Raw genomic sequence first — 27,472 nt, forward strand, 5'->3', positions numbered from 1 at the left:
GTTGCTTTGTGAGCTCTTGCCACCTCTGGTCTACATCAAATTCAGCCAGTTGTTCTGAGGTGGCTGGTAAGGGTGGGAACAAATGGAGAGGCCGATAGGGGTCCATCTTCTTTTGTTTACTGACCCCAAAATATCCGTATATAATGTCTTCCTCAACTAGGGAAGATGCATTCCTGTATCTTGGTGACTGCTTCAGCCCAGACAGCTAAAAAAGTGAGAAGGAAACATAGATAAGAGAATTTACTCTCTGTTATTTGAATTTACTCTACGTTATTTACTAAGTTTTCCCCACAGAGTATAAATCACCGAAGTATTTTCTTAGGAGTAAGGTGGTAATACAATACAAAGAAAGTCCATTGCCGAATTTAAAATGCAAGTTGTTTTTGTGGTGGTTTTTTTTTTTTTTAATTTCCAGATAGTCATCTGAAACTTGCATTTCCAGTTGTTTCTCATTGGGTGTCCATTAATTTTTTTTTCTTTGTATCATTGTAATCTGTAAATATATATATTTGGACTATGGACCTGTCAGTTTAACCGGGAAAGAGACTGGAGCTTCAGCAGTAATACTAACAAACTTCAACTTTTAACATTTCGGATTTACGTTGTTTCATTACCATGTGACACACAAGGTCAGGGAACACATGAATTTTACACTCCAGATGAAAGACCGGGGTTTTGGTACGTCTTTAAAACAGAACTCTGTCTCTATCACAGGAAAGATAAAAGAAACAATTAGGAATTTAACATCTCTTCATCTACCTACTTGTACTAGTGTTATGAGAAACATCCCAAGCTTTATGGAGAACATGCTTTAACTTTTTCACAATCAAAGGTGCCTCACACATAAAATCCATAATCATGCTGTTGAATCTAATTATTCCATCTCTGAACTTTCACGCCAGACAGTCTCCTACATCCCAGCACAGCTGCTTAAAGAAAGCAATAAATGAGAGAGACAATAAACTAATCTCAAGGACCTCCTTTTTGTGCAAGCCAGCCCTTATGTGGTTTTGTGTTACACTTACTCCAATCTAGCTGCAGGCTTATGCTAAAAGAAGCAGCCCTGTTCCCCCCACCTTTCTCTAGGGTGTTTTTTCATAGCTTCCCCTTCACTGGACCTCACCTGGTGTGGCGGGAGCATGTCTCGATGCAGCACACTGATCTGATTGAAAACTAATCAGCCAAAGAAAAAACCCTCATGCTTATCAACTATACCTGCTTGTGTTAGTTTTTTGTAAGCCACATTTATCGTGGCTGGACAGCCTCTGCGGCAAGGTTGTGTGTTTCTGTATCAGTTCACAGAGTGCCACCTATGCCACTCGAATCCTCAGTGTTTTCTAAGGGCCAAGTGTATTTGCAAGATTGCACCTACTTTAATTTTTCAAGGCATTTTCTTGTACATTATGCAAAACCACCGTTCTGTCCACAGCCATGGCAAGAGGAGGTTAGAACAGACCCGAGTGAAATCCACGACTCGCGGTATTACCATAGGAGAGGAGCTATTCCATATTTAATAAACCACGGTCATGTCCTTTACCATATGCAGGACTGTGTGAGAAAGGTGTGGTATAGATGGGACTGGGAAGCCTGGGAGAATGATTTCCTTTTAAAAAAAGAAATATTATTGTTGTGTCAGTTTCCAATTCTTAGGGCCAAGGAATGAATTGCCAGGGCTTCATAAATCACCCACTGCTGCCTTTATTGCTTCCTGGAAGGAATTCTTGGTAATGGTGTTGGCTCTTCTGAACATGCGCTAGTAGAAATAGCAACACCCTTATTCATGTCATGTTTTCATTTGATTTTCATTGAACTGTGTCAGGTCTTCTCGACATCTCTCAGACATCCAAAAGCAAATCATGAGAAAAGCGAAGTGTGGCTGGGCAATATTGCAGTGCCATAAGCATTGTACCACTCTTGTCTTCACAACACAGCGGAGGATTTCAGTCACCAGGCTAGACCTATACAAGGAATTTCCTTGCCCCAGTGCTGAGTGCTTAATTAATGGTCTTCAAGCTTTCTTAATAGTCTTTATATCCTTTGAGCAGGGCACATGACAATTCAGCACTGGCTATCTGGCTAGGGGAGCCCTTATGAAGTAACTGCTGTAGCATCTCTAGTAAGATCTAATAGAACTACTTGAGCCACTTCATCTGCCCTGACTGACTCTTAGTTTTCTCACAAAACTTGTAGTTTTGCGTGTCAAAACCAACAGTTTCTGTTTAATAAAATTTGTTTGGAGTAAGTTAGCTCTTGCCAGTGTAGGAGTCGGTCAGCAGGCAGTATTACCAAACAGTTCTCATCCAAACTCAGATTTTTAATAGGTCTTGTATAGCTCCAGGAAGCTTGAGGATCTTAAAACTTGCAAGAACTTCTGCAGTTTTTTGTCCCCTAGAAAAGGCTGGTGGAGTTAAAAATCAGTAAAGTTGTTATCATTGAGCATTGATTTCCTTTTGCTTAATCAGTTTTTGCTTGAAACCAGCCTCTGTTTCAAGTCTGCTGTGTCACTGCCAGATGACAAATTGTTATGCACTCCTAACCACCTCACCAAAAGTGAAGGCAGGAGATTGCTCATCTTCCTCAGAGCCATCTGGCATCTGGAGGTTTAATCCAGCTCTGAGGATGACCATCAATATGAATGTCATACTGCAGCCCCTGCAGTAAAGTTGCTTTGTGAATACAGCCCATGGCATCTTCCACATTGGAATGTACCTGAATGCTGGATCCACATCTAATCCTACCTGAATGCTGAAAATGTGCTAAGCTGTGTACAGCTTGTCACAGCTGTAGCATGGGGCCGTCGCTGGAGCTTGACCTGGTGATTACTAATTTCTGCGGTGGTTTGGAACAGGACTTTGTCCTCCTGGTCCTCAAGAGCCCCTCGGAGCAAGAATGGTACAGTTCTGCCCTTGGGTGGAGCTGCTGGGCGGCTCTCGGGGAAAGGCTCCTTTCACTGGATGCTTGGCAAGTGTGGCGTAGAGGAGCTGCAGTCATTATAGCAAATGATTCTGCACTCCTAATCGGCTCATGGGTAGTTTTTAATATCCTCTAACTGGCAGCTTCTTGGCTGGTGCTGAATGTTCATTTCACTACCCTCATATAAGCCATGAAGTCTGGAAAGATTTTTATGTTAAGGATTAGGAGAGCAAGAGCGAGTTTGGAAAACAAAAACCACTTCATCTCATTTTTTTCCTTGATCCACAAGCCACCTGGTCTTGTTTTTTCAGTAGATGAGCTCTATTGTACTGAGCTGGTTGCTGCCTACAAATGTAGTAAGGCGCTGTCTGAATTACTGCAGGCCAAGGTCACTGGCTGCGCAAGGAGCAAGCCGGAAGAGACTGCCAGCTACAACCCAATATAACAGCAAACCTGAGATTTCCTTCTGCTCGTGTTCTCCGGGTAATACCATCTCCAGCAGTGAAAATAAGTACAGGAATATGGGGGAACTCACAGTTTGCTAGGCAGAGAACAATTCAACAAGTATCCTTTCCAAAAGGCAAATATTGATGTAGATTTCCTAGGAGAAACACGTTAGGATTCAAAAAAGAAGGAAAAAGGGACCTGAAATGTAACATTTTAAGTATTTCAAGGTCTCATTGAGAAAAGCCTGTGAAATTGTTTTAATTTACTTATTGCTGAGCACAGCTGAATTGCAAATCCTTGTTGAAGATACTTAGAAATAAGACGAATTAAATGCAAAGATTTCCATAATCCTAGAGATATATATAGATAACTTCCACTGATTTTACTAAGAATTTCACTTATATTTTCACGGTAAAATTTCAATGGATTCTTTGTAAACTTTTAAGTCTGATATGTAATTTCCCCTGTTTGAAATTCACACTGCTTTGTATTGACTGTTCAGCAGTCACCCTGCTTGGAAGAACTAATTTTCAGCTAGTCTTAACCTACCTTATGCTTTACTATGTGTATGTATGTACCTGAAGCAGAAATCAGGTAGGGAGGATTGTTGACTCCAGAAGCTGTAGATTTCTGTATTTATTTGTTTCTAACTCTCACATTAAAATAAACTCTGGACAGAACTCACCCAGAGACTACTTATTGACTAACATGATGTTAAAATGCTTGTTTTGAATTTGTTTTTTCATTAATATGCAGAACAGAAATTGTCACAGCATCCATCAACAGTGAATCAATCTTTTTTTCTGTAGTCTAGGAAAGCGAGATTAAAAATATATATTTAACCAGGCTTCCTAAGGAAGTAAGGCTGACAGCATCATGCTGTCTGTATGTCAATCCTTTCCTAATAATAAAACTGTATCATTTAATCTACTTGCCAATTTCAGCCAAATTTGGCAGGGGAGTAGCTATTAAACCTCAAAGATATTAAGTTCTTAAAACTCTCATGAAATCGGGAGAGAGATCACATTCAAGCTCTCTCTGAGGGGAGACCTGAACAAGAGTTCAACTATATTATTAGATTATACCAGATAATATTATTGTAAATAATATATATATTATTGTATTATAACAGAGAATCCACATGAGGGTGGAAGAGAGAGAGGCATTATGAATGTCCAGCTCTGGGAAGTACCTGTGAGTAGTTTCGCTGCCTTAGACACCACAGGATCTGTCCCCTGGCCACAACGTAGCAGCAAGCCCAGCTTTGGTCCTTCTGCTGCCCGGGGAACTACTTGGTACTTAACACTTGGGGGCTTCTCAAATTCCCTGATGGTGCAGGTCTCATAAATTCCTAGATAGTTACATCAGGTATTAATTTTTACATTGGAATACTGTGCATTTTTCTTTCTGGAAGCTTGCCTTGTTACTTGGAGCTTGGGCTCATGAGTAAGATCAGTAACTGCTTCCGATAATGGTTTGCGTTTTCAGAAGGGCTATGTCCATACTTGTAAATAAAATGGACAAAAGCCTCTTCTCTGGCCCTGAAGGCAAGTGACAAGACATGGCTTGTGTTTGTTAGCCTAAATTCCTATCCTCTGAAACAGAGTGGCCTGGTTCATCCTGCTTGTGGCGAATGGTCCCTGGCCTGATCCTCACCTCCAACTTACCTAGGTCCTGTCTAGGAGAGTGCTAGTTTGCATGAACATGATATGGGCCAACACAGTGTCCAGGGACATGTTCACAACTGAGCATTTCTGTCCTGGCCTTCTTTAGCTTGATAGCAGTGCTGTAGGCAAGAACGCTGATACTCCAACTTGGTATTTGCCGATGATTTTATCCTGCTCAGTCACCTGGGCCAGGACATTGGTTGGCTTGGATTGCATCAGGAGCCTGCTAGATCCTTGTCTCTTCAGCAAACTGCCCATGCCAATATGGAATAAAGTTCTTGAAAATTAAGATGCACCAAAGCTGCACCTATCATCTTTACAACTGCAACAGATCTTTATTCAATCAAAGTCCTTTTCAGAGGGGACTAGTATTTTGAATGTGTGCCCCTACCAATGTTGTGTTTAGCATCCTTGAAGCAAAACCTTGCAAAGGAACAATGTGGTATAAACTGCTAATGCAAAGGTGTTAGAAAGTCAAGAGGAGTCAATGACTCCTTCAATGTTAAAACGAAAGGATCAGAACTGCAGAGGTTTCATCAGGTGCTTTCTGAGAGAGCTGTGAGGCTTTCAAAGGCTGTTCCCAATGCTGGGCTTCAACAAAACCTGAATAAACCTGATAAAGACTTCATCAAGAAGGGTGAAAGAAAAAGGCAGTTGTAACCCAACAGTAGAGGTTGTGCAGTAAGTCCTCTTTCCCCTCTCCTTGCCAAAAGCCCACTTTACTGGTGAATAGCAGATCTGCTTTAGCTTCAGCTGTAGTGTGTCTGGTCACGCTGTAGTATGTGGTGCTGAACAATTGCACTTCAGTCATACTTTGGAAGGCAGTAGTTGAAAATGCACACTATAGGAACACATGGTGACTATCATTACTCCGTTTCTCTCTCTTTCTCAGTACTTGGCAGTCTGAACATCTGCTTTACGGTGCCTTTTAAAAGGAACAGGTCGAAATCCTACACCTCTTTGCAGTACAGATAAAGTGACCATCATATATTTTATTGTTAGTGTTTGTTTGATTTAATTATTTCTGGGATCTTTAAAAGTATTGCAGCACCTTGTCTTTAGCTAAACCTTTCCAGTAGCTCACTATTTCCTTGCATATTGTGTGTTGGTAGATGAGCTACTTGGCATTTGTATTGCCACGTGTTGTGTGTATTTGAGTCATATCGCAGCTGGAAATGGAAAGCACTTTATAAATATCCTCTTGCTCTCTTTATGCATATAGACTCCTTTCCAAAGATATTTATGAATGATTCCCTGACTTTCAGAGTACTCCTACAGGGCAAAAGGAGAGAAAATATGCACAAAGCTATTATCTGTTGGGTTTTTTCCCCCTCTTGGTGTGATGAATGATAGAAGACAGTTTGTAAAGTCAGTGCCTGGCTCTGTAAGGTGTATCTTGTTTGGTAGGACGCTTAGGCTGGATATCAGAGTATGTACAATGATAACAAACAATGTACAGAGAAGTTTTTCCTTCTAGTTAATGTAGTTTTACCAGTATAAAGGAGTCAAGGTGAATATTTTTGTGTGTAGCAGAACATCCCTTTGGAACGTGCTTTCAGCATTCCATTTTATCCTATTTATTGGCCATTTTTTAGTTGCATATTTTTAACACCTATGTGCAACTAGTTTCTGATACCTTTGTCTAGCGTGCCGTCAAGAAAAAGATGTAAATACTGGAAGATCTAGGGGAGAAGTGCTGGTTCCATTGAAATTGCTGGAAGCTTTGTCATTCCTTCAAGTAGTCAAGATGACTTTGTGTTCTTGCAGAGTGCTTCTCTCACATCTGCTAGTTGTTGCTTATTTGCAATGCCAAAGACGCTTCATTATTTTCTTCTCTTTTTTCTGTGCCTTTCTAAGATCTCTAACAATTTCTGTAATACTGTGTCCTAAATTTTGCATTGTTTTTCCAAGGTGACATGGTGACCATAATGTAGGTGACCCTCCTCCTCTTGATGGCTCCTAGCGCTACCTCCCATGTTGTGTTTTCTTTCATAGCTATTCTGCTGTTGCCAGACAAAGTTCTATTCATTTATCACCCTGTATCGATTTCCTGATTTGTTGTCCAGTAATTTATGACTGTTTGGAGCTTTGGTACTCATTACAGTGCCCAGTGACCCTTGTGACCCTCCTCCCCACCTACGCTCTGCCATCTTGGCCCCTGGGCCAGTTTGTTGATGCTGCAAGTTGCAGTGCATATGTCCATGCCAAGCCGTGCAGGCTGAGAACCAGGGTCTTTGTTTGACCAACTAATACCAAGTATCTAGAATTTAGGCAGCGAGAAGTTGATTGTGCAGATAAACAGACACTGAGGATAAGTTGTCGTACGTTGTCCCTGACTATGTAGGTAGTGAGGTGTTGCTGATGCAGTGATGAGCAAGAGAGAACAGTCCAGACAGATATACTGCAGCTTGAGGAGAATATTGTAAATAAAACACTGAGTAAGTGGCTTTACCTGGAACTCAGTGGAATTCCCCCCAGTTACCGGCATGCACCTTTTGCAGGGTGGGGACTTTATCCTGCTGGCCATAAATACCAACTGAAATACACTGCCAAACGGAGCACGGATAAATAAAATACAGGAGCACGGGCTGGTGCCCTGGACAGTTATTGGTGGTGGTATTTGTGAAGGCATGTCAGCAACATTCTTTCTTTGTTCAGTGCTTTTGGTGGTACTTTGTAAGTCCCAATTAGGAAGATAAGTTATGTTTTTTTCCCTTCCATCTTTTCACCACCTGAGAGTTATATTTAAGACGTAAAAGATTGTGAGCACTGGGGGAAGGTGGAGAATGAGCAGGAAGGGAGAAGCGAGTTGTTTCCTTTCTGGTGGCTTTAAGTGTAACTAATAGTGTGAACATGTTCGTTTTTTCTATCGTGATTGATTTGATATTTGTTTGCTGTAGCATAGATCTTTGGTACGGGATTACAATGCCAATTATATAAAATACATAGAGTACGTGTAAAATACATCTACACGTACCTGCATGTACAAGCTTATAAAATAAAAGAAGAAAATAAATCTGCAATTAGTTCTTGAGCTTCGGTCATTTATTTTTGAAAAAAGGAGGACTGTAACTTCCCAAAATACATCCCCTCCCTGATGCAACATAAAAGGATCCAACATTGTACTTCCTCCTTAGAATTGCTGGGGAAATGCATTTTGCTGCCAACGTAACATCCTTTAACTGGTCTCCTGCTGATCAGACCTTGTGTCCTGCTGTGACAGCCATGACCATGTGTACAACTGATTGTTAGTGGGCAATATAAATCTGATTGGAACATGCCCGTTAATTGGTTTGAGAGCTCGATATAGACAATGCTGTCTTATAGCAGATTGTGTAGATAGGCCTAGTCATAGGGTTAATTCTGCTTGACAGCACATCAGCAGCATCTTGAGAGTAATTACCCAACTTAAGTTTTCCCACAGTTGAATTGAGATCTTCAAAGGCTTCTACATTTACAAGTATTATTAACCTATATCTGAAACATGACGTTCCCACAAGGGCTAATTTTTTCTTCCTTTTATTAAATATACAGGTTATAGGGTTCATTTGCTAAGTGCTAAGCCCTTAGAAGAAAACACTACTTGTTAGAGAGAGAGAAAAATCTGCAGTGCACGACCAAAGCTAATGGTGCATAATGCACACATCATTGTCTTTTTGCAAAGACTTTAAAACAAGTTAAAATTTAGGTCTGGCTCCCTTCCTCTCTCGCTCTCTCCCACCCCCCGCTTTCCACTTTTAAGAAAATCAAACCACTTATTCCTATGTGCAGAGTGAGTAAATTGAAGACACACACAAACAAAACCCTCCTAGGACGTTGTACAATTAAGTACAGATCATTGGATACAATACATATGACATTAATGAAATGGTATCTGCTTCAAAAATAGATTGGAAACATTCATGAATAAATTAAATCCTCTTAATGACTTTTCAAAAATGAAAATGAATGAAAACAATATTTATTTCATAGGAACAACTGTGTTCCAGGATTCACAGCATATAATTTAATCCTGTTTTAAGCTTATATTCTCTTTTCTGCATTCATTTTGTGATTTGTCTTTTAAAATATCTTCTTTGTAACTCTACATTGTAAAAAACACAAAATGTTAACGATAATAGTTATTATTTGGGTTCAAATGCCCTTGCATGCATTAAGTATTAACGTACAGAGGTAGACAGTCTTGTTAAAGATGATATTTGCTGCAGGATCAGTCTGACAAATGGCTTTTATGGCATAAAGCAGTTCTTGTAACTTACGATCTTTTTATTTTCTTTTGCAGGTCAGAAACAAAGTTTGACTCCAATTCAGGTATGTTTAAATTTACTGTGTTTTGCTGAATGTACACTATTCAGGTTAATCTCAAAAGAGTAGTTTATCAGTTCAAGTTCAGTTTAGTTTTAAACAAACTGGGGTAGGTCAGTCTTAAAAAGGATCTTCATTTCTCACCCTCTGAAAACATCAGTATTACTGTGAAACATTTGCTTTCATTCCTTGCATTAGTTCCTGTCTCTTTACATTTTCCCAAAAGATGATCAGGAAGATGTATCTTGCGACAGGCTTTAATTGATCCAGAAAAATTATAGTACAAATAAATGATGATATAGACTAAAGCAAATGGAGGATTGAAGTGAAGTTTGAGAATGATCACTGCTTTAAAGGAGAATGTTTTTCTTCCTGGTGGACAAAGACATTTCATGGGAATTTGAAGTCAGTGCAGCCTATCTGTCAGGAAACAGATGATTTGTCATCAAATTTTCGTGACAGATGCATGTACACAACGCATGCCAGACCAGTCTGTAGAGCTCGCTTTAGGAGGTTTACCAAAAGGCAGTCTCTCTCAAGTTGTCTTTTTAAAGAATTTTAATGTGTTGTAGGGATTGGGAGGGAAGTGAAGGTCAGTCTAACAGGTTAATGTGTATCTAAGAAGACAAAAACCACAGGACAGTGAACGGGAACAGTTGGGGAAAAAACAGAGATCCTACTACCAGACGGTTATTTATTCAGTTAGCTATTCCTGGGTGTTCCTTAAAGTTAAACACTAGTAAATTAAAAATGGACATTTCAGCTAGTTGCCCTGGAACTAGCTGAAATGTCCATTGCCTGAAAAGGTCATTCAAAATACATTTTGTTGTTAAGATGAAAACAACTACTTTAAACAGAAAACCTATTATGGCAATTTTGTATTTAGGCCAATGTTATCTTCTATATGGTTTGCTAAATGCAATGATTGTAATTGCTTATAATGATAGGACTTTTACAATATATATTAATCAGAGTATTTATGAAATAGCTTGTTTCCTTTTATCCCAGTTACAGCACGATTTGGGTTTGCAATGTGAGGGCATTGCGTTGCTTTTCTTTCCACATTAGATTTTATCTTTGGAACTGTATAGGAGTGAAATCTACAGCAGGAAGCATTTATATAGCCAATTCCTACATCTTGTATACTTGAGTCATCTTGCTTCTATTATGATTTTAGTCTGTGAGTTTGAGGTTACTTGCTTTAAATATTGCTTGAATGAACCCTATGCTAAGATTGCTTCTTGGATCTTGACAAAACAGTTTTACATGGGGGGATAGCTTCACACATTGTCTGCCATCAGCCCCTTTCTTTTAATAAAGTCACCAAAACTATGGTGTGGAGCAGAACGTCGAATGTCTCACTTTTCTGTTGAGGGGAAAATGCTCTCTGATTTGGTCAGTGGGGTAAGCTACAAACAGTTTTCTGACTTTTTCTTTTGAAGCAGCTCTCCTGTCACGTGCACTATTCTGTGTGCCGCTCTCCTTGCAGTGAAGGCAAGGGTATGGTCCTAGGGAGGACAGAGTATTGATAAAAAGTTTGGCACCATTGCAGCTACGGCTAACGCCTGCTCAGTAGATGTCACCAGGCCTCGGTGATTGGACTCTGTAGGTTGAGCGTGAGCTCTTGAATGTCTCCTCCTCATCTGTGTGGGCTCCACAGGCTTGCTTTCCTTGAGCTTGGGTCCGTGCTCTGGGCACAGGTTGTCTCTTATTTCTCACACAGGGGTATTGGAAACCCCGGTTGCCCAAAGGCTGGAGGATGAGAGTTGCTCTCCCTGCCCTGCTCTTCTGAAGGCACTCCTTAGGCGTTATTCTTACAAGGTCAGAGCGCTGGCCTTGTGAACACCTGATACAGTTTTGTTTCCCTAAGAGCCCAGAGCGCCACAGAGGTTGTAAAAGGATTTGGAAGTAAAGGCTGTTTATAGGGGACCACACAAAAACTACGTAGATGTAAATGAGCCGTAAAAGACCCAAGATCTTCTCTGTCTCCACTTTTTTTGCTGCACCTAAATATTCTCTGGACGTGTACCAGAATTCTCTGCAGCAGGTGATTAACATTATGTTGCTGAGTGTCAGCATCAGCAGGTACCATGAATGTCAACTGGAATTTTTAGCCTTGTGCTGTGCTGCTTGCCACTTCAAAGTGCTTTGTGTACCATCAGGGATACCATATAGGAAGGTCTGGGGCTGAGGAATTTCTTAGATTTATTCCTCCTTTTTCTGCAGTCTCACTTTCATCTTCTGCTTGTGATCCCTTTCCCCTAAATCCCTGGGGAAGTCTTTGGTTGGAATAGTTTCAGGCTTTCCTCTCATGGGACCCTGGTCACCCCCCAAGGTGTTGAAGGCTCCTCACCTAGTGATCCATTGTGGATCACCAGTGTGTGTGGCTGGCCAGGCCAGGATGGGCTCCTGGTCTCATTTTATGCTTTGCCCCAAATGTTATATGTGGAACTGAGAATTACTGAGGTTTAATGCCTTGGTCTTATCAATGCTGCCTCTTTCAGTGTCTCATCCAAAGATAGATGTTGAAAGATAGTAGAAAAAAACAGATTAAGCACACAATAAAAATTGCATCTTAAAAAAAAAGAAATCACAGAAGGTCCACAACCTCAAAGTGCATTTCACAGCCAGAAACACCAAGGCTGAAAAAAATCTTTCTCTTTGTGAAACATACACCAGCCTTCCCTTTTACAGGGATGGTGCTCAGTTCTTCCACCCAGAAGCTCTTCTTGATAGTCAGTGAAAGCACTTAAGAGTTTATCTTTTGTCCCCAATAAGCAAGAGCAGAGGAGAAGTGGAGCTACTGAGATCAAGTCAACATGTATCACCCAAATAAAACATCGCTGTTTTTGTTTCTCCACCAAACAGCTTGCCATCCAAAACCAGACAATAAGCCTAGACCTCCTGCTGCCTCTGAGTGAACACGAGGGTGTAGGCAGGGAGTGGAAGGGTGCGTTGGTGATGGCAGAGAGGCATCCTCATAAAAAAATATTTCTCTGGTGTGAGGAGGTGCCGTGCCCTCTGTAGCACCGTGTTCTGCGTAACGCGGGCCTTTGAAGTGTGTAAATGTAGCATTGGTTTTAAAAGGGCTGCTGCCATTTGAAACCTATGACTTTATATTTATGCAACCTTGAGTTCCTTGGAGACACCTTAGGTATTTTCATATCCCTCATTTCATTTTGAATTCCCCAGACTGTGATTCCTGAGTAAACCAATGATTGTGCAAACTGGAACAAACATGCTTTGTTCTCGTTTATCTCACGTTACTCAAAACAGTTCAAGTGTTGACCATGAGAATGAGGTAATTTTATTCTAGAATGAGTATTTTCTTCCAGGGAGCTGTTCTACAACCTGTCGCGTGCTCTAAATTAACCCTAATGTTAATTGAAGTTAACTTGCAAGTCTAGATGTGCCCTTATTAAGCATTTATCAGTGCTTATTGTACTTGTCTTTCCCAGAAATATTTGTGAAGCATTGAAGAATTAAAAGAAGTCTTTCTGAAGCAAGTACAAATCTGGAATACAGCTTTAAAAGTGCCCAGTAGGCTCACTGTAAATGTAACCCTGGAAATGTTGTTCAACACTGAAATATTAGGCAAACATTGTCAAAAGAAGATTAATTTGAACTTAAGCATTAACTTAAAAGAAGGCTGTAAAATTCCTATAGTAATGATCAGGATTTATCATATAAATAGCTATAACATCTGTAGGGGACACACATTCTTCATATCATGACTAACAGTTCCATCTGAGAAACTTCTTTTTCTCTGCTGATTCTTTATAAGTCTATAGCTGGCAGAATTTCTGTCTCAGAGACCATGGGGTTAGCTTCATGCTGTTAGAAGATCTTATGAAATGAAACAATTTTGCTTTCCTGTCATAATATGATGAATTTCACTGGTACTGAAAATAGATTTTTCCTTAAAAAGTACTTGAAAGTGAAAAAGGTTGTAGGAAAAATATTTTTTTTCTCAAAATCTGTTAGGGAACAAAGTAAACCACAAAAACCACAGCTGAAACAATTTTGTTCTAATTATTAGTATCTTGGTAGTGTCTAAAATGCTTGTTGTGCAATGTGCTTGGTTAGCAAATTTAGAATTTAAGAACGTAAGAATTATATTGGAATAATCAGTTAATGGAAGATTTTTTTTTAATTTAGAGAAAAACAGGTCTTCATGATGCTGTTCCATATCAGGAGGAATTTGTAGGTCTCAAAAGCTGTTGCTGAACACTGTTAATCCCACTTTAGTAACAGAAAAATAAGCACAGAAAATGCAAACAACTGTCTCAGCATGCCCACTGGTCACCAGGGAATAGTAATGGTGAGTTTCTTACTGCCTACCGGGAGGGCTGGAGTTTTCTTGGGGCAACTCCTGTAATATTTGGTGTATCTAGTATATCCTGCATGTCACTGTGGAGGTGAGCCATGTGATATTCAAGTGATAGTGTCGGCAGTGAAATCGTGAAGGGGAAGAAGTTTGAGTTTTGTTCTGTGTTAAAAAGAAAGGACAAATCCCCGGACAATACACTTGGCCTCCAGTGGAGTTTCTTTTATGTTTATGTCACTCAGACGGTGGAAGGAGGAAGTCAGAGAGCACAGGGTGCAATAAAGTGACAGCTGTGGAAGCACCGTGCTGTAGAAATGCATCTCTGCACTGGCAGAAGAGAGGGGAGTGCCCAAGGGCGCACGCTGCCTTCAGCGGTGTTCTTCATCATTCACTGTGCCAGCTTCCCGCTTCTCTCAGAAGGAGAGATGCATCTCCAAAACCCATTCTTCTGTCTCCCTGCTTCTATATACAGATCAAATGAAATGTAGAGATTACTATGTGATTTTATATCACTGTTTGTGTCAATACTTTGGAAACATTCCAATTAGTATCAGGAATTAAGCTATAATAGCTGCCCATGCAGCTAGAGGCTGTCTTGAGGGACAGCTACACATGAGCTTTTGTTGGATCCCTGCCGCCCCAGCAGTCAAATACAAAGCAAGTCAAGGATCCCCGACAGTTCCTGGAATTTCCTTCACTTGCCTTGTCTGGACTCACAGTGTCAGCCAGTGACTCCGCAGGTCGTTTCTCCTCTCTGCACATCGCTTTTTCCACCAGAATGAGTGTATCCCCATGTCTTCAGCACTGCGCAATGCTGCCACCCCTCTATCCCCATCAAAGTTCCCCTCCTTTTCTTTCTCACCTCTTGTATTTACTGGTGTCATTCCCTTAATGTGGTCCCTACGATGTATGATTCAGCACAGGTGCTAGAGAACAGTTGAAGAAAATGATAAGGTTGGGGGTGGTCAGATGTTTTCCTCTCATAAATTCCTCTTGGCTACACTTCCAGATGTTCCGCAATAGACTCTCCAAACTCTTGCTATCAGCCCTGATTTCCCTTAGCCTGTCATCAGTCCCATTGTATGAAAGTCATCAGTACAACTGTTAAGAGCACAAGGAACTCTTCTCCCAAGTAAGAAAGAAATGAAAACCAAAAGCATCTTGAAAGTGAGCATCTCTTACTGACCCTTGCTACTAGGGAAACCCAAAAGAAACTTAACTTGCTTGAAACCTTAGGTCTGTGAAGCAGCAGGGTACTTAATAATATCATCCATCGATCAGTTGGATCACAGATCTAAATACAGATTAATAAATCAATTCCTAAATTTTATTGATGTCAGCTTCTTCATCCAGGTTGTGATAGAGTGGTTCTTAATTCCTTCTTAGCAAGTCTGAGTAGTTTCAGGAACAGGGAGGAGAAGAGACGTTTGGTGTTCACAACAAAATCATATTGACAAGTTCATCAGTCACCCTACAACCAGAATTGTACTTGATCTAAACTTGATCTACAACCAGAATTGTACTTGATCTAAAAACATAAAAAGATTACTTGCAGAGTCTATAACAGGGAGAAGTGGCAAAATCAACCGAGATACTGAAGAATAGGAATGCTCCACAGCTTTCTGGGTGACGCAAACGACCTCTCCAGAGTCTCTTTGAACTATGAGGAATTATTTCCTTCTCTCTGGCCACCACCAGCGCATGGATTCTTGAAAGGGCACGTGAGCTGGCACAGAGAGACGGTGGGAGACAGCAACTACATAAACAGAACAGCAGCTCAGATTATCTCACTTGTTGTTACTTGTCAGTGCTATTTTGTTCTTGGCATTAACAACCCTACAAGCAGATCGTTATGGATGCAATGGCTGGAGAGCATGGTCTGTTATATCTGTTCAGCAGCAAGATGTGCATTTAGATTCAGATGCAAGCTGAACCGTCTGTTAAATGTTTTCAGGGCCATACTGCAATGTGACTTGGAGTATAGATGGATGGGACATCTTACTGGTACATCCCAGTGAACTATGTGCTTGTAACAGCGCGGACCTGTGGAAACTGATCATCGCCCTGCTCTTCTATCTCTTGTAAAGGATGGCAAAAGTTGGTCAAATTATTTCGACATGTAAAACAAAGTTTGAATTTGTGGAGGGCTGATTAAAAATGTTGTAAGCATGCAGGAAAGTTTGCTCATCTAGGATTTTTAAAGAAGGCAGTTGGCTGCCAGAGGACTCCAAATGTATAACTTTCAAAATTCTAATACTGGTTTTGCAGTTGCAGATGTCTTTTCCTCCCACTTTCTCTGTTCATCTTATTTGTATCTGAGCTGGGCTATTCCTTGCTATCATCGTCATGATTCTTCTCAGTTGTCAAAGTATTTTAATAGGAAGCCTGTTTGCTTCCATAAGCGAGATCCGTGAATCCACCAAGGGAGGCCAGCAGCCTTGATCGGACTCACAACAGCCTTAAATCTTTCTGTGTGAATAATCTGTGTAATTTCTATTTTGCGGGGTTTTTTGGATAATATATTCCTCCCTCCAAAAAATCCTGTTTGTGTTCTCATTAATAGGGCAGCTACTTAAAGATGCTCTGCCTTTGTGAGCTAGCACACATGCTCGCTGTGCCGCTCCTGCACGAAGCACTGCCTGTCAGCATGTGGTAAGAACTGTGTGTTAAAGGGCCTTGCTCCTGGAGCCAGGAATATAATATCAACAAAGACAAATACAATTTTCTATTTTTGTCTTACATCTACTTTAATAATCATTGCTGCTTCTTTCTTGCCTTGCTCTGAGGATGTTGCTGAGAAGGATCTTGCAATGTGTTTAAATTAATCCTGTAATGAAAATATTTAGATTTAGGTTTTCTATTTTATTATCATTAATGTAAGCAAATTAATCAGATTTATTTAGGAGAATTTTTTTACCCTTCTTTCTAAGTACTAAAGACAATCTTTTCTATTTCTTATTTCATTGTAAATAGCTAAAAAAGGCTGCCTTTAAGAAACAATTTGGCAAAAGTAGTCTGAGAAGACATGAATAATATATAAATCATGGTTTTATTACATGGAGTTGGAAACTGTGGTATTCAGTTAAATTATAAACTATAAAGTAGATTTTACTTTAAAGTAGGGCTGAGGACTTTTTATTTGTCGTAAGTATAGCTGCTTCAGATAGGTTTGGTCTTTTGGGGCATTAGGTTATTGTTAGTCAGCAAATTGCTCTTTCAAGTTAGCAACATTCAGCAGCATAACATCTTTACTGTTCTGGAGGGCTGGATTTCTTAAATACAAAAATGTTGTGATTCTTGCCTAGACCGGTTAATCATTGTGCAGTTTTTTACTGAGCAAGGCTACCTAATTACTTTTCAAGAGCTACTTGCATTGCAGTCTTGTTCAGGACAAAGTAGAAGATTTTTGGTTATACTCTTGAATTATCCTATACTTACAAACTTCATAAAGAGTTTTTCTGTTCCTTTTAAACGAAAATTCATTCAGTCAAATTAACCATATTACAGACTAACTGTGATAATTAACTTTGCCATAGTCCCATTTAATTAGCCAAAAATGGAGTATGTGCAAGAGAAGCCACAAGAATGGACAAGCAGGGAGGTTTCTGGTCACAGCTGTGGCTCATTGAGATGGTTATATAGCTCAAATGTGACTTACCCACACCAAGTACAGCTCCAGTCAGTTGCATTGTTTCATTGCTTTATTAGTACTCTATTCATTTAAACCATGAAGTGGGGGGAAAAAATTGCCTGTCTCCTTTGTAATTTGGAAGTTGAACTATAATTCATTTGTAAGTGGAGTGTTATGGCATGCTGCGTCATGTACATACTTCTGCAGAGGTTTTGAAGAATGGCAACACGGGATACTGTTTAGCTCACTGCATGGTGCCAGGAAACAAGAATTCTGTAGGATACAAGAATACTTCATGTCTCTACTATCTTCTGGTGCAGAAGCTACGAGCATCCATCTGGATGTATATAGGTAGCTGAGATGTGCAGGTTTGGACATAATTTGGATGGCTGCTTCGTATTATTAATGTTGTGTGGGCATCTGCTGATTCTGTACCCTGTTCCAGCATGTCTGTCAGCTCTGGGACCTTGGGCAAAGTACTTTTTCCCTGTGCCTTTTTCCTCCTGCCCATTGTCTAGTTCGTTTGCATTGCAAGGCTTTTCAGGGAAAAGAGCTGTCTCTTGCTGTTGAGCATGTCCAAGACCTAATGCAGTGGAAACACTTTATGAGTTGAGATCACCTCTTAGGTCCACCATAAATCAAATCATGGGTGGCCTTTACAAAGTATCTCCTTTTAGACTGAGTAAATGAAGTTATGTTAGAAAGAGTCTCTGGAAAGCAATATAAAAGGCAGCATGGTAAATGTATTCAACTGAATTAGAGTTTTTCACTCTGCCTACAGTCACCTGTACCACAAAATTTGTGTCAAGGGGATCTCAGTTCTGTGCAGAAGAAATACAATTCATGCAAATGGTCTTCCCAGGTCCAGAATCCCTCACCTAATTGAACTGCATGATTTCTGCAGCAGAATGCATGACTGTGGCTATAGATAAAGGCCTGAATTTCTTTGTTAAAGTCTAATATGTAATAATAGTGGAGTTTAAATGACATGTAAATATGAGCTGTGGGCTTAGGCATATAGGACAGAAAATACTGATAGAATATAAAACTTTCAAAAGCTCTTTAAGAACAATATTCCTATCAGTGATACGGGTCTAAGAAAGCAGGTTTTTACCCATTTATCATAGGGTCATACACCCATGCATTAATTTCTGAAAAAAACCCCTTGTATTTGCAAATGTGAATGACACTTAACGTAGTGGGGCCTGGAAGACGTTAAATGTCCTGGTCAATGGCAGTTCATGAAATCAGTTTGAATCTTGCAAGATTCTGAGCAGACTGATCTCTTCCGCAGGCCGTGAGAGTTGAAGATGCTGCACACTTGTCATGGATCAGTTCTATGCCGTTTTCCATTATTGTGGAAATAATACTGATTTTGAAGGGAAAAGGAGGTGAAATCAGAAAGACAGTGCCCTGTGAATCTGAAGAGATTCTAATAAGATGCTTGTTAATATATACTGTATTTGGTACAATCTGATGAATTCTCAAGACAAATTGTTGTTCCCTCCTTAAAAACTAGCCTCTTTTTAAGCTGTATCTCCCTCCCAATATCCCTGAATTTACTCTGAATCAGTAAATTCCTTGCTTATTCTAGAAGTCCATGTTGAGTCTCCACTGCAGGTCTCCACTCCACCCTTCAGGAAAGATTAAAAAAAAAGATCTTAAGTACTTCCATTCCCTTCTCATTCATTCCCACTCACCTGAGCATTCCTTTTGCTCTCTTCTCTGGTGGCTAACAAAAATTTTCATATTTTATTTGCCTGGAGGCCAAGCAGCTGAGGAGGTTGGGTTGGGGCCCTTCCTTGATTTAGGCAGTGACTAAGGCTGTGCTGGGAAATCAAATGCCAACTCAGTAGTTCCTAGACCCCTTCTTTGTGTGGACCACTGCATCGATCGTCCTATGAAAAGGCGTCCCTTGTTCTTCATAGTGCTTTTTGTTCCACCTCTTTGAAAATAGATCAGGTCAAAGGAGGAGAAAGCATAGTGCAAGGTGGCAAGATTAGTGGCCTCTGTGAGATACTAAAATCCAGTTACTACTTGGCTTCTCATGGAGGAGGGAAGTTCTTCTGTTCATGGGATGCCCTACTGAATCAGAGGAAGATGATGAAAAATGTGACTCCTCAGCTGAGGAGTGTGCCCACCTTTTCACCCACAGAGTCTAGCAGCTGCTTCCTGTTAGCTTTCCAGTTTCACAGTAAAACCAAACTTAACCCAACTCCCTCTTTTTGGCTGAGGGAGAAGAATTGCTTAGGATGCTTTCCTTCAGCTGCCCTGGCTCTCCCTTCCTGCTCTGGGAGGAATCCACAGCTTCAATAAGCACAGCAACAACTTAAGCCAGCAATAGTGTCATTTCAGTTGTGACCATCTGGAGGTGCTTGTCACTGCTGTGACCTAAATTGAGCCCAGAGGAGATCTGGGGCTGTGTAAAACCATTGGGACAAGCACCACACTGCCAGCCTCATCAGCCTCTGGGATAGATGAGACAGCAAGACCATGGCATTCAGGGGGTGCTCCCCCTCAGCCCCCATACACTATGTGTCAGATGGCTCCTTTGATTTCTTATCAAACGCTTCTCTTTGGGACAGTCCACAGCCAAACAGCAGGCAAAGAAGACTACTGAGGTGGTTTTTGCCTGTGTGCCTTGATGAATTTAACAGGACAGGATAGTTATGGTCAACATGTCCGCTCTTTTTCTCATTATTTTCTCACTACCATAAAGTGCATTTTCCTGTTTTAGTTTTAGGCAATGTCTCATTAAGCACAGTACCTTTGTGGCTGAGTGCATGTTGTCCAAAATGGCACATCTTCTGTTTTGATTAGCGTGGTTTATGCGGTCATGAATTTGAACAAGAAAGAGGTGAAAGCTGTTTTAGTTTCTTCCCCTCTGGATTTGTGAAAGAGAAGAAAACCCTTAACATCTTTTCTATACAAGATAATGAGAATGGTATCATACAGTATTAGTTGAAACTGGAAGAAATCTAGTATTTGAAAAAACTTACCTGTTTCATGTCATTAGACTGTACAAACTAGCCAAGTGATAATTATTAATGACAGAAGATTCAATAAAGATTAAAATATTTCATGTTTTTCTTTCATTGATATAGTGCTGTAAATTTATGACCAGTAAGAAATCATACAAAAGATCTGTCAGCTTTTACTATTTCACATTTTAGTCTCTTATCAAAACTGATTTCAGGTTTTATAGTACTAAAAGTAAAGGGAAAAAAGCAAGCTGCTTTTAATCAAACCGGAATGTTCAGCGATCACCATCAAAATCTTTACAGTGTTGATCTGAGTATGAAGCAAAGAACATTAATTTGTCTTTTGTTGACTTAATTTAGTGGCAACCACAGCCTTTAAGATGTAATGGTAGACAAGTTTGTGTCATACCACGGCAACTGCCACTGTACATGTGAACACCCATCTGCTTAGGATTAAGTCCTAAGTCAAAACACCAATGAGGTCTAATGCTGCCAGTTTAAGTCAGACACAATTTGCACTGAGTTTTATGCGAGTAAGGACAGCACGATCAGGTCTTAAGCCAGACAACAGTGAATTGAGTTACAAGGGCTGAAAGTATTTCTGCAAGGAAAGAATTGCATCCCTATGTGATCTGATCAGGAGTCTTAGCAACCTCTTTTTCCATCAGGGGCCGAATTACCATTCTCTATTGTTTGGTATACCGTTGTCATGCCTGCCTGTTGTTCTTTACAGAGGAAGTGGTCCCAGCCTTTTAATCAGCCAGGGTCCAGGTGTCTGAACAATCTTAGATCTGTATGCCCTTCTCCAAACACCATGCCTATCAAGATCACAAAATCCATATTCTCAGTGTTTGGTTGTTCTGAATAAACCCTGGAACATCTAATTTAGCGCTAGTCTTTGCTCTTCTTTACTAGCTGTAGCAATGCAGGTGCTTTGATTATTTGCATAATGTGCTTTTCAGTTTGTTTCTGTGTCTAGCTTTCACACAATCCCTATGTGTGGAGAAACGGTAGCATTTCATTTGGAGGGATATTTTATACAAGCTATTACCATATCTGGGGGAGCGGGATCATCTTACCTAACTGTAAGTGTCTACCTTAACATAGCCCTCTGAGCTTCATCCAGAGTCAGCTGGAAGAGATAAACATCCTCAGAGGGGTTCATCCTTCTGCTGGAGAAGTCTGTCTGGGGGTGCACTGAATCACCTTTTTGAGTGCCCATCAACTTTAGAGTTAGGCATGTAACTTTGATGGTTAAAGCTGGGAGAGATTATCTCCATCTGAAATGGATGTGCAGAGAGCTGGGCATGAGTGGGTGTGATACCCAAGTCACTTTCCACAGCTGTCGCTGTGGAGGTGTAGTGGAAAAAATTCATAAATTTAAGATGAGAGCTACCCAATTACTCTCAAGTTCTTCTGCTGGGTGTCAGTAAACCACATGTACACAGACTTTGGGTGCAGCGTATTTATGGGAAGGACGAGTTTACCTGCAATTATTTTAGTTCTGTTTCTCCTTGCATGCCTTTTCATTTCCCTTTTCTTACCTTTCTTCAAAAAACCAAATCTGCTTCTGTGTCTCCAGTTACCGTTACCCCAGAGAACTGCAGCAATTTTCGTCTCTTTCTCTTGAATTATGAGTAAGAATTGTCAGATGTGAAAAGCTGACAAAATGTGTTTTGTAAATAGATTATTCACCACTGTTCTTCCATTCATGGGCAGGAAGAGAAATATGTAACTGAAAGAGAGATGGCCTAAGGGTAAGGAGAGTGAATAAAAACTGTTGTAAATGTATTAAATTTAGCTTCAGTCAGGGCCCAAATATTAAGCTGGTCTTTGGCGTGTTTCAGAAAGCATGTGAAATTTTCCAAAAGCTTAGTAGGCAGAGATTTTGCTGATTTTATGTCACTATTCTTGAGCTTTTAGAAAGTCAAAGTCTTTTAGTCTGTGTTAACCATTCTAACCAAGTTAAGGACACCTGACACAATAAATGCAGATGTGAAAACTGAAAGGTGTATTTTTAAAACATTAAAATTTAGAAACAGAAGCGTTCTGTTTCTGCCTCTTACTTTTGAAGGAGGTTGTAATGAGAACAGAATTTCCCTGTTTATATTCTCATTTAAAAAGTGTTTACCCATAAGATTTCTAGTGTTTGAAAGTGCTTATATACTTACTTCCATACTATTATCTTCCCTTGACTCAGTCATTTTTTTTGCCCTGCCACACATTCTATATTTAAGGGATTTAAACAGAGTCCCAGGAATATGGATTTACAGAGGGGTGGGATTTGGAATGTCAATTGTCAGCGCCGATAGAATATCTGGAAACTGATTAAGACATATTTAGGTTGAAGAGTGGTGGAAAAAATGTGCTGGCAAATAAAAAATCTGCTGCATAAAATACTGTGTTGAGGGCATTAGGGCTCTGGAAACAAGTTTGAAAGGCAAGAGGGGAAGATACAGCTTTTCACTGAAATTTCACCCCTCCCTGCTTTCAAGGATAGGAAGAAATCCCTGATTGAAAGAGTACTGTCAGAGCTGGACTTCAGGTCATGATTTAGTATTAGTGTTAGACTGTGGCAAACCGAAGTTACATTGGCCATCGCTTACCCAGTTAACTGGCTTTGCCGGAGAAGAGAATTATAGGAGCTCTCTTTTTAAATCATTCTGTTTTCTTTACTGTCTGCATGTCTGTGACTCTTCCCTTGCCCCACAACGGTGGCATATCTCGGGCGTACCTGGATCTGTGTTGTTGTGGCAGTAGGATTAAGCAGGGCTGCATTTTACGGCTGAAGAACAGCATGATGTTGAAACCTATGCCAGCAGCTGATTTTACTCCTTTGGTTCCAGGCGTCACAGTGTAGACCATATAAAAAGTAAGTCCCACTCCTAAAAAAACAGAGAAATGTACATAGCAGAACTGTAATCTTAACTCCCTTGCTCTAGTCTCTGTAAAAGTAATTTCTTTAATGATACATTAACATAAGTTTTCATGTTCCCCTTCACTTTCTCACATAAGGAAGGTCTGTGCCCAAAGGACCTTCTCCTGGCCAGGATGTGTAACAGACTGGGGAGACTCCCTGGTGGGACATGCTCCCTCCTGGGCTCCTGTTTCTGTGGAGGAGGGAGTGAGTACCTGACCACCTCCCCACCTCCTGTGAAGACTATGCACAAGTCCAAGTTTGAGACCCATGTCATCACTCACTTAAGGTGCCTGCTAGTATGGCACCCAGAATGGCGTGGCAACTTGACTGTATCTGGGTGGGAGCGAGGACACAGACCTTCATCTAAATGCCCTTGGCCTTAAGGTGATCTGATCTTCCTTCAACAGATCAAGAAAGGGGTGGACCATACAGAGCCCCTGTCCATCCCTCCCCCTTCTGCCCTCCTTCCCACAGTGAAGGGGGTTATTGGGAAACTTCAGAAGCTGAAACTCATGAGATTTCCACTGGCACTTTGCCTCTGAGAGTGTTTTTACTTATCCACAAATGATTGAGCTTTAATGAGTTTCTCATAATTTGTATGAGCAGCAACAGCATATTTCTTTCTTTCCTCTGTCAATAGTTCTTGCATATTTTCTGAAATTTTCATAAACTGTATTGGCCAGTGCCAGGCTTAAACCTTGCACAGATGGAGGTGGACAATAATATTAAAATGCCTAAGTAATCAAATGTATTAGAGCCTGCAGTTATGCTTTAGCATTTGGATAGGAGTGTGTTACTTCATATTTAAAAACATAAAGGTGGTCTGCTAAAGAAGCTGAAAGAATAAGGCAGGGTGTTCTTCAAATTCATAAAGATTCGTAAACGAAGGGCATTCAGTGTCATCTTCAGTGCAATGTAAAGAATAAGATTATCTAAGTTATGCAGAAATCCTACCTTTAATTCAGGCTGTATTTACAGAAACTTCCCACCCATATCTCATTAGTTCAACGTTACGCTTTATTTGTGCAAGTCTGTTTTAAAACAACTAATGAATGATGGGGAATTAGAGTGTTACAGCAGTGATAGCAGGTATTTTAAAAACTTTCAAAGCAAAAGTGACGAATGCTACACTCTCAGGAAACCAACTGATACTTACTGAAGCCCATGCAAACATTTCAATGATCTAATAAAGATCAGTGAAGAAAAAAAATAAGAAAAATAGTCTCATTGGATGGGCATAGGAAAGTATATTGTTAAACACAGAGACAGCAGAAAGACACACTAGTACAAAGCTGCAAATAAAATTATTGTTTGCCCTGGTCACCCAGTTTACATGTTTGGAGGGATGTATAGCCTTTGCTGTACATTCTTACTGTAGAAAGAGGTAAAATGTTCAAATAGAGGTGGCTAAAGTTAGTCCCAGAGGCAGGGGTAGCCACAGCTAGAACTGTGAGAACAATAGGATTTCTTATTTGGGGGCCAAACCTGTATATGGAAACAAGGTTGGGGACTTGTGTGTCCAGGAAAGTTTGCTTTAAGTTGGCATGCGAAATACAATATTTTGGGTTTTTTCAATGTATTGAACTGGGGCAGGGTATATATCCCTCAGATTTTTTAACGTAAATTGATATTGTAAAGGAAACATTTCAAACAAAGGTTTGAACTATATGCTTTCAAAATGAAGAGTGGAAAACAGTTGAGCTATTTGAATTTTGTCCAAATTGTTGAATTTTTCCAGTCAAAATTTTTCATAAAATTTGAGAAGTTTTCAGAATGTTTTCTAGACACCTAGAGACTGCAGTTTAAGGAATTTTTATTATTTAGAAAGAAACTAAAAACAAATTCCCAACCCTGCCATCAACTCAAAACTCAGGCCCATTTAATTGGATACTTAATTACTGGCACCCACAGGTTGGTTTCCTGGATTGCACAATCAGCCGGCTGTGACGGCCTTTCTTTTCGGTGCTGCCCTGGTACAATGGAGCCGAACCCCTCTGTGACCCCTGGGAATGCCAACAATAGAGATGATCAGTCATTGCACACACAGCTCTCCAAAGGGTGAGCACTTTGTTTCAGGTCTTTCTAAGAAAACGATTCACAGTTTTGCAAGTATTTTAGACTTAACATTTCTTGGAGTGTAGCTTAAAAAATGTGTTACTTGGAGTAACAGTGTGAAACAAATATTGACCTAGTGATAGCAGTGCTGGACACTGAAGTACAGAGGTTGAACACTGAAAGTTTTGCTACTGAGGCTGCTTTGAATACAACAGAGTAGGAATCCTTCCTCCTCCCCACTCCACCCCCCCCAAATACACCAAATCAATGGGATGGTGCCTTGTGCAAATGAAACACCACCATGTTTCATGTCAAAACGTAAAACCGTTTTAATGTGGTTGAAGGTGAGGCTCTGAAACTGATGTCAGATATGGCCTGTACTGAAAATCTGCAGGTCATTAAGCTGCCTGGGAGGGAGGGAACTTCGTTTTTAAGGTCCATGTTGGAATGTGGGTCGGCAGTCCCCAGGTCCTCTAGTTCTTGCTCTAAAGCCAGAAGCTGCGAGGCTTGTTTGGGTTTTCTGTGAGATGCTTTATGGACTGTTGCTTGTGGCATGGGAACCAAGTCATTTTTCAGAAACTGATTGTGCTGTTGGCTCTGTTCTTTTCCTGCGGAGATTTGGACCGTACTTTACCTCTTTAGTTGTTTTATAGGAAGGAATCCTATTGAGAACACCTGGAGTGATACAATTACAGCATGAGTATTTCAAACCATGGGTATGCCTTAGCTTCCTGGGGAGCTGGGAAGAAGTCAGGGAGTGCACGAAGATTTTTTGGGCTGACTGCAAACCATTCAGGGTACTAGATGCCCTTTAAATTTCAGTGGACCTTTGAGCTCAGAGCAGTCCCTTTTAGGCAACCAAAAGCAGACGTTTTCTGCTAAGGCTAAGAGCACTCCGCAGCCAGAATGTGTGTTGTTTTGGTTGCAATCTGATGAACGTGTGAAGGGTAGAGAGGGAAAACCCAGCAACCTCTGGCATTCCGGTCCTTCCCCATCCCTGCAACTTCCACTGTTGCGATGCTGCTAAATCCGCTTTGCCCGCTCAGAACTTAAGTAAACAGACATTGTACTTGTGGGGAGTTATGCAGCATTTACAAAAAGGTCTGAGTTTGTTGAATAGAGTTGGATCAGTACTGGTGTAGCTTGGTGTCAAAGGTTAGATTTTGTTATATCCAAGACAGGGTTGGGAACTGACATACTGTAGTTTTTCTTGAGTGATCTGGTTTTTTAAGTGCTCACAGCATGCTTAGAGAATGAAAAGTATAGTACGTTTCAGTCCCTTTCCTGGAAAGTACATCTTCTGCTACCTGCTCTCTGAGAAAAGATTTAGTCCAAATAATAAATAACCCTGGTAATTTATTTTAAGTTCTAAATTTGCATACTTTGCCTTTTGTAATGCTGAGACAGAGATCTTTGGAACAGAGGGATTACAGGCTGATTTGAATTATAAAGGCACTGACCTCAAGCAGCCTTTTATTCAAATCCATTGTTCACGTGGTCAGCTTATAATCATGTTTCTGTGGTATTACTGCAAAGAAGTAGAGTCAGTGCTGAGCTCAGAGGTTTACCTTACTCTAACCGTAGAGTTTCTATCAATCAAGGACATCACAGTAAGTTGTCACAGCAGTATTTCTGTCATCCTTACACCCCTTGCCCTGTATTCTCACCTTCTGCCTTGTGTTGCCTCTAGTGGTTGTTTAACCTCTCAGTTAACTGATTCAGCTTGCTAGCCCAGAAAAAAAGCTGAATAATTTTCTGCTGGTTTAGTGAATTGAACTTTCTCCCCACAAATGGATAAGTACCAGAGCCGGTGAATGGTGAGGAAGCAGCAGGACCAAGACAACTGAGAGTGGCAGCAGGAGAAGGGCAGGAAGCTGATGGATTGCTTCAGCCATCTTATGACACCTTCTCCTAAGTCTGCCTTGCTAAAGCTTCTCCACTTCACATGCAAAATATTAGAAGTTGATTAGAACAGAAGCCTCCCATGCATCTCCCATGGAACCTCCTGACCAGCAGGTTACTGGCTGTTCTGGATTGAGTGGGTCTTTGGTGAGGCAGAGACATCCCTATGAAAATGTTTGCTTCCAGCAAGTAAGCATTTAATGTTTTTTTTGTTTAAAAACCTGTTTTTATGGAAGATTTCCTACTGAGCCCATGTCAAGATTTTGTATTTTGCCTTCTCTGGTGAAAGTCTCTATAAGAGTTTCCTTTTAGAATGAACCACAG

General features: G+C 40.5%; 1 protein-coding gene across 1 annotated transcript in view; it reads left to right on the forward strand.

Annotated features, from left to right (window-relative positions):
* Window positions 1-27,472, forward strand: part of MSRB3 (methionine sulfoxide reductase B3) — an 85,129-nt gene that overhangs the window by 37,704 nt on the left and 19,953 nt on the right. The window contains 1 exon segment of the mRNA XM_072863086.1: window positions 9,310-9,338. Within this exon segment, the coding sequence (XP_072719187.1) occupies window positions 9,310-9,338 (29 nt within the window).

Source organism: Ciconia boyciana, chromosome 1, assembly GCF_034638445.1.
Source record: "Ciconia boyciana chromosome 1, ASM3463844v1, whole genome shotgun sequence".
Classification (NCBI taxonomy): Eukaryota; Metazoa; Chordata; class Aves; order Ciconiiformes; family Ciconiidae; genus Ciconia; species Ciconia boyciana.